A 7,939-nucleotide genomic window follows, 5' to 3' on the forward strand; every position below is an offset into this window, starting at 1 on the left:
TACAGTACAATCAATCACCTTTATTCCAGGGTTAGAACAAGGCCGTGCACACTGCAGACAGAGGAGCACAGGATAGGGGCAATCTCACAGCAGTATAGGGGGCGGGAGGGCAGGTTAGTCTTTTTAGATTATTTTCCTTACAGAGAAATTGCTAGACTCCGCTGAAAATGACCCTGTCTCCCTTCTCCCATCTCATCCTCTTCTCTCTTCAAAGGAAGGCTCTTTATATATTCCCTCCCTCCACCCCCTTTCTCTCTCAGACTTGTTCTCACATAACATATCCTGGCTTGGAAGGATAATTCCTGCTTATTTCCCCCCTCCCAATTCTACAAGTATCTCTCTCTCCTTGAGGGAGAAGCCAGACAGGACTGGGGAAACTTGGGAAGGTCCTTTAAGGCAAAACTGTGGAGTACTCGAGGTGTATGTGTTAAGGCAGGTGTCCGCAGCAGTGGCCAGAGGGGACAGGCAGGCTGGGCTGGGCTGGGCTAGGGTTAGAGGGTGCTCTCCAAGCAGTCTGGCGTCTTCCCTCTTCCAGTAGCCAGCTCTCCCCTCCACTAAAGTTTTGCTCCCGCATCCGAGAAGCTCCTAGCTTAAACTTTCTCTAAACAGCCTCTTGAGATTGCATGTGAATTTAAAGTTTAAAAAAGTTTTTTTTTGTTTTGACTGTGTAGCAATTTGACTCTGCCACTCCCTTCACTGTGGCATTCCCCTTCCACCCCCGTCCTGGCCTAGACAATAAGTTAATGCTAGACACCACAAAAAAGGGCAGACATGGCAGTGCGGGTTTAATATACATATATGTAGAATATATATGTACACACAGTTAGCACGGTCAGGGTGGGGAGGGCTATCTTGGGACAGGCAGGAGGCTGGGGTCACTGTACTCCAGTGATTTGGCTAGGAGGCGTTCACAAGCCCAAGGTGCCAGGATATTGAGGGAGAGGGGTTACCGAGTCCCCTCCTGGACTGAATTGGGGACCAGTGCAACGGAAAACACTGTAGTTAGCTTCTTCCCTTCTTTCTGGCTTGGGGGAGAGGGGGTTCTAGATGATGGAGAGAGGGAAGGTTGCCTGCGATAACCACGTTGGGACTCTGTAAGTGGGAGCAGGATTGGAGTTAAAACCTAAGGATCTCGATCCCCCAACCTCCCTAGGTTCAGGGGACTCGTGTGCAACAGTCTGAGTAGGAATAAAGGAGTGGAACAGGGAACTCCTCTCTGCCTTCATCCCCACTCAGGCTCAGTGATGGGGCATGTTCCCAGCACAGTCTCTCCAGAGCAGAGGTGGGTGGAGGGTATCTAATGCTGGGTTCTCCATGGGGTTTGAACTTTGGGGCCAGGGAAGGATCCAGTGATCCTCTCTCTTTAGGTCCCTGGCTCATACCCACCGTAGGCCCATGAGAGGGGAGCAAAAAGGGACCTGCTGGTGCCCAGGCCCTCCAACCTGAGGAACAACTGGAAACTGGACTCCTCAGCCAGTCCAGCTTTGGGGTACAAACACAAACTCTGGCTTTTCTTTGCCCCTTCCAGGTGGGGGTTGGGTAGCCTCTTCATCTTCCCTCTCACTGCTTTTCATTAGATTCACCCACCTCTCCCATGCCTCACTCCTACCTCGCCGCCTCATTGTAGGAAAATACAGGCCCTTTTCTGCTCCCACACTTTAGAGAGGTGGGGGAAGAGTGGAGGAAAGGGAAGTAGGAGGAATGTGCCCATTTCTATTTGCATAGAAATAGCCCCCAACTCCCCCTAGAGGGGGGAAACTGAGCTCCCCCACCCCCAGCCCCTGACCCCCATCCCCTCACAAGGAGGAGGAACTAGATGAGCTAGACATATAGACAGACAGCCAGAGCGTGCGCACACGCACACACACGCGCACAGTAAGGGGGTTAGGACCAGGTTAGTAAGTGGGTAGATGGGGGGGGGATGCCCTTGCCCCCTCCCCTGGAGGATGGGGGAAGAGAATGGTCTGATGAAGGTCCAACCTTCCTCCTCTTCCTCCCCCTTGCTCAGGCTTTCTTCGGTGGAGGAGCCAATTTGATGATCTCTTCCTCAGAGGGCTGCCGGATAATGTCTGGGGGCAAAAAGGGATGTGTCCAGGGACAGAAGTCATGGGAGGCAGCAGGCAGGCTAACTGAGCATAAGCCTCTGTTCTCCCAAAATTCAGGTATTCCACAGATAATCCATGGGAGGGGCAGAGGTACATATTAAAGGCATGGCCTCTTACCTTTGTACTTCTTGGCACTGGGGATACGGGTTAGCTTGGTGTCCAGCTCATCTTCCTCAGAGATCTTCAGAACACGGGTTCTGTAGTCAACCACCATAGTGAGTAGGTCAGGACGGCGGGAGATCTCAAAGATGTGCTCGATATAAGAGAGGTTGTCTGGAGGAAGGCAGGAGACTGAGGGTCAGAGCTAGGCTGTAGAGGTCAGCTTCCCCTACACTGCTGGATTAGGCTTCAGGAACCAAGACTGAGTTGCTCACATTGGTTATTGGAGGAGGCAACACTGGAAGAAGAGGGGCAACTAAGCCAGGAAAAGAAAGCTAAAGCACCAAAAAACAGTACAGAGGACTATTCCCAGGAAGGGCAGATCATTGATGAGTGAAGTTTCTAGATTACAGATTTAGAATGAGGGATTTAGGTTAAATACCAGGTTCCACATTGAGTGGAGGGGAGAAGAGAAAAATTAACTGGGCTTCCAAATACCCAACATCCACCCTGTCCCTCGTTCACTTTTCCTCCAAGCAAGCATCAGAATTTCCCAGCAGCACATGTGGGACCAGAAGGGTGGGATCTGTAGACAACCCAGGAGAAATTCTGGGCCCAGTGAGAAGGGTAATTCTGAATGAGAAGGCACAGACATGACCAGAGGGATGATGTCCATGGGTTGGCCAGTTCTAGGAGATTGCAGATGCCTTCTTGCCTGGCTCCTCCCCTCTACTGCAGCAGTCCCCTAAGTCAGCGGTCCCCAACCTTTTTAGCACCAGGGACCGGTTTCGTGGAAGACAATTTTTCCATGGACAGGGTGGGCGGGGGGTGTGGGATGGTTCAAGCTGTAATTCGAGCAATGGGGAGTGAGCAGTAGATGAAGCTTCGCTCACTCGTGCCCGCTCCTCACCTCTTGCTGTGCGGCCTGGTTCCTAATAGGACCGCTAGGGACCCCTGTCCTAAGTGTAGCATGTCCTCCTTCAGCCTCCCTCCCTTCATTCCATGCTACAAATTAGTATCTCTGAAGCACTCTCAGGTCACTCACCTCACCTATCAAATACCCTATCACTCAAGGCCCTCCACAACACAGTCTTAACTTACCTTTCCAGCCACTTCTAAACATACTATGTTCCTCTGCCTAGCATGTCCTCCTTTGGATCCTGCCTTTGAAATCCCACTTGCCCTTCTGGGCCATCTTAAATACCAGTTCCTCCCCAAAGGCCTTTCCAGAGCAATGGTCTCTAAAAGTGAATACGAAAATGTTAGAACTTTTTAAAGTTTTATCACTTTTAAGCTCTATTTTAACGTTCTATATATATATATATATATATGATAGCACAGTAGGATCTGAGTAACACTTTTTGCTGAATAATATTTTTACTGAGAAGGGCACCGTGCAGAATGTAAAGACCACTGCCCTAGAGCCCCTCTACTCTCTCAGAGCACCCCTCTTATCCTGCCTTGTCAGAAAGGAGTGCACTTTGTCTAGGAGCTCTGAGCTCATTTCTACGTGCTGAATGAACTGAGCCTGAATGGCTGCTGGTAGGATGCCTGTGTCCCCCTCCCCCACCTTTGTCCAGCTTGTTGTGGCTCTCCAGGAAGCTAAACCAGGCACTGCCAGTAGTGATCTCCTCGCTCTTCTCACTGGGGATGTCCTCCTTGCAGGCTGACTTGAGCTGTTCCAGATCTTCAAGGGTGATGTTGTTGGTCAGGTCCTGGAGGAGGGTCCCGTACTCGGCCATGACTGGGGTTGGGGGGAACAAAGGGAGAGGAGGCTGAGCTTGAGGTTCAGGGTTTGGTTCACTCACTGGCACGACCCACCTCTCCTCTACCCTACCAGGCAAGTGCCTGGAACACAGAGGTTGGGGAGGCTAGGACTGAAGGGAGAAAAGGAAGACCTAAGGGAGGTAGGAGTAGACAGGAAGAAACTGGGAAGCTAGGGCCCAGGCTGGAGTCTAGAGTGAAAAGTCACACCTCCTTCTCCCCACCATCTTTTTTCTTCCTTTCCCCCCCCCCTCCAACAGTAACCCTGGCAACAGCTCCCCGACTGAGGAGGCGGTTACCATAGCAACCTGCTCCCGACTTTCTCACCCGCAGTCTCCAAGTCCCCCCCAGAATCGCCCCACCCACCTGCAACCCCTCCCCCTGTCAAACAAAACAAAACACACCAAAACGACGACCAGGGAGAGGCTTGCTGTGGCAGTGAGAAGCTAAAAAGAAGGGGCTGGGGGAGGTTGATTGGAGCTCATGTTCTAGCTTCCATTCTTTCCCAGAAGCAAAGGGGGTCCCTCACTTCAACTCCCCACCACCCCACTAATGACTCATTTTGGATAGATGCCTAGTTGCCTGGTCAAATGGTCCCCTGGCCCCTCCGTGCTCAGCCCTGTATTCAGTCATTAGGTCTCGGGATGGGGGTGGGGAGGGTGAAGCAGTGGGCTACCCCCACCTTTGCGGAGCCCATTTTCTCCCTTGATTGCTGCTGGGCCTCTACACAGCCCTTTCTCCTAGCCTTTGTGCTATGCCTACAGCCCCCGCGCCCAAGAATACCAAGCGGCTGGCTCTGGCCCCCTGCCCAGTTCCCAGGCTGGCTGGGTGGCAGGGAGAAGGGGTTCAGATGCAGCTTTGGGAAAGTCTGTCAGGAAGGGGGCTGCCACTTCTGCTTGCATCAACATCCGGCTGGCACTACCTTCAGCGTGACCTCCCACAGGGGGCTGGGGAAGGCTGGTTCTCATCTAGGCCTTCACCCCATCCCTCTTCTATGAAGATTTTTAGGTGAAAAGGGAGAGGACATTCAAGGCCCTCCTTCCACTAAGATAGGGACTGTGGCTAAGACAGGAAGAAAGAAGGTCAGACCTTAGAATGAACTTTCTGGATTTGATAAAATGTGAAACTCTAGTGGTGAGTTTTAAAAAGGGGCTTTTTTTCCCCCACAATGACTATGTATTTCTTTTATAATTAGAAAAGTAAAGCATTTTAAAAAGTAAATTATGCCATAAACACTCTGTGGCTAGACTAAGGGGTGGGGCAAGGAGCTAGATGACCTTGTACTTGACTGAGACTGCCCACAAATCACCCCAACAATGGGCTGGGAATATAGCAGAAAGGGACTAGTTGACACACCCCATATTCCTTATTTCCACTTACATGCAGGGAAACTGAGGGAGAGAAGCATGCACCCAGGAGGCCCCATTCCCAGCCCCCTACTTGGACCAGAACAGACAAGCCTCCCTTGGTGGCAGGCACTGTGACACAAACACACAATAAGCCAGGCAGCAGGGCCAGCATGAGCCCCACAAGAAACAGGCACTTATACACATGCTCACTTGCACACCCAGGTGCAACCAGACAGAGGGCCCAGCGGTGGCCCTGCCAGGCTGGGCCAGAAACAATGCTCCCTGACTGTCAGCACCAGGAACCGTCTCGCCTTGAAATCTAGGTCACAGCAGCAGGCTCTGGAGCCCAGCCCCCGCCCCCCTCCACTGATAATCCAAGGACAGAAAAGCGGTGGGCGGGGGGTAATGTAGACAAGGGGAATGATGGGGACAGGCTTCAGAGATGGGGATAATAATGGAGGGGGGGTGTGAAGAGAGCTGAAGAGAAAAGGCCAGCATGGGAAGGAGGCAAGATGCCCTCAAGAAGGCTGCCTCAGTCGAGGAGACCCTGCGACCAAGTCCTTAGCTGGAAAATGGGACAGGATTTAGGACCATAGTGCCCTGCTTTCACATAGAAGAAGAGTTTGTAAATACAGAGATCCTGTGGGAGGAGAGAGTGTGTGTGTGTGTGTGTGTGTGTGTGTGTGTGTGTGTGGTGTGTGTGTGTGTGTGTGTGTGTGTGTGTGTGTGTGTGTGTGTGTGTCTGTGTGTGTGTGTGTGTGTGTGTGTGTGTGTGTGTGTGTATCTCCTGGGAGGAGTTAAGATTTAGGACTCTGAATTGAAAACACAGACTTACAGGGGAGGTGGGCGGGAAGGGATTAATGTGTATTAGACACCCACCCACAAAGGCTGGGGGCGGTGAGTAGGAGCTCTCTGTGAGAGTGAAACAGATACAGTGAGGCCCGTAAGAGAAATGGGGGTGGGAATGTGTGTGTGCCAGAATCCTCTGGATGGATGCTGATCCCTGGGTGTGGGCACAGGTACAGGGAGGAGGAAGTGCTGGTATCTGTGGGTGTGTTTGGATGTTCTGGTAATGGATGTGTATGTGCCAGGGCTGGATGTGTGGCTTTGAGTGTATGTGGTCTGTGTGTATGTGTCTGACCAGCTGAGAGTATGTGTAAGAAGGCAGATAATCACAGGCTCACATCCAGAGAAAAGAGGAAGGGTAAGGGGAGCCTACAGAATGGAGGAAGAGAACTGGTGTTGGGAGAGGGAAAGAGACTGAGGCTGCAAATGAGGAATCCTGGTGGCGGGGAGGCGCACAGGGAGCACACAGAGTCCACGATGAGAAGGCTGCAGCCTCAGCTCAGTGGTTACCATGGCAACCTCAGTTCTGGGTACCCCCCCCCCCCATTCAGTTGTCAGGACAATGACACCACTAGATAGGAGGGATGTGGGGAGTGGTGAGTAAGAACAGACAGAAGGGATAGGAGAAAGGCCTGGTAAGGGAGCAGGGAAAGGCAGCCTAGTGTCCTGCCTCCCTGGAGAGATCCCATTTGCCCAGGCCTGGGTGTGGCAGCAGGGCCAAGGGCAGGGGAGTTTGGGGGAAATTTCCTTACTTGGTTCTCAAGCTTCCCTGGTCAACCATTGTCCAGTTGTAGTCTGGCTATGGTAGGTGGGGCTTGGCAGAAGCTTGGCTCCTTCACCCTCCATGTTGCTTTCCTCACCTAAGATTTAGAATTCCATAGGGCCTATAGAGAAGTCTCCTGCCCTCATAGCTCTGAAGAGTCCTCCTGATCTCTGGAACAGTGCAGAGGCTGCCCAGGGAACACCAGGCAGCCTGGGCGGAGGCCACTCTTGGGACAGGATACTTGGGCAGGAACCGGGAACCGGGGCTGAGGCTGCCAGGAAGTCAGTCCCCTTCCCTCCCAGATCATTCTGTGCTCTGCTCACCGCTTCCTCACACCTTCCTTCCTTCCTCCCTCTCCTTCCGAGCTGGCCCCAGGTGGGGCCCTCACAAAAGTCAAACCAACTGAGGATGCTGAGGAAGAGGGGCAGGAGGTAAGGATTATATTCTGACCTTCTAGGGTAGTAGTTGGGAGCATGACAGGTGGGTGCTCCACGGGCACTGGGGGAGGAAGGGGCGGGCCCTGGGAACACTTCGAGAGCCTAGCAAAATGGGATAACCACCTGTGGAGGAGGTGGTAGCACCAAAAGAATTTCTGTGCATTTGGACATTAATTTATGATTATCCTCTCCCTAGCATTTGGTTCCAAATCCTCAGTGAATTTAATGAAGCCTGAGGATTAGGAGGTGCTATTCCTCCCTCCCTCACATCGGCTGCAGCTGCCTAAGGCTGAAGGGAACTGCAAGGACCTGGAGATCCCTGCAGTGGGCAGGAGGCGGCCTGTAGGCACTCAAGTCTGTCAGTCTTGTTGCCTGGGGTTTGGGGTGGGAGGGTGGTAATCACAGCAAAGCAGAGGGCTGGGAAGGGAGAGAGCAGGGTTCCTACTTTAAATTTTATCTGGGCCCCAAATTCAAGCAGTCCTGTAGTTCGTCCCTAATTATTCCTTTACTATCATACTCAACTGACTTCTTCCCATAGCTTCTATTCAGCTTTTTGGGGGAGGGTGGGGGGAGGAT

The 7,939-nt window shown here is 52.3% G+C and overlaps 1 protein-coding gene across 1 annotated transcript in view; it reads right to left on the minus strand.

The window, feature by feature from the left end:
• PEA15 (proliferation and apoptosis adaptor protein 15) overlaps positions 1 to 7,939 on the minus strand; it is a 9,194-nt gene continuing 1,255 nt past the window's right edge. Inside the window, exons 2-4 of the mRNA XM_082414858.1 lie at positions 3,775 to 3,948; positions 2,223 to 2,378; positions 1 to 2,069 (exon numbers count right to left, since the gene is read on the minus strand). Coding sequence (XP_082270984.1) covers positions 2,005 to 2,069; positions 2,223 to 2,378; positions 3,775 to 3,946 — 393 coding nt within the window. The 5' untranslated portion in view covers positions 3,947 to 3,948 and the 3' untranslated portion in view covers positions 1 to 2,004. The remainder of the gene's footprint in view (positions 2,070 to 2,222; positions 2,379 to 3,774; positions 3,949 to 7,939) is intronic.

This window comes from Balaenoptera physalus (genome assembly GCF_965194825.1).
Source record: "Balaenoptera physalus genome assembly, chromosome: 1".
NCBI lineage: Eukaryota > Metazoa > Chordata > Mammalia > Artiodactyla > Balaenopteridae > Balaenoptera > Balaenoptera physalus.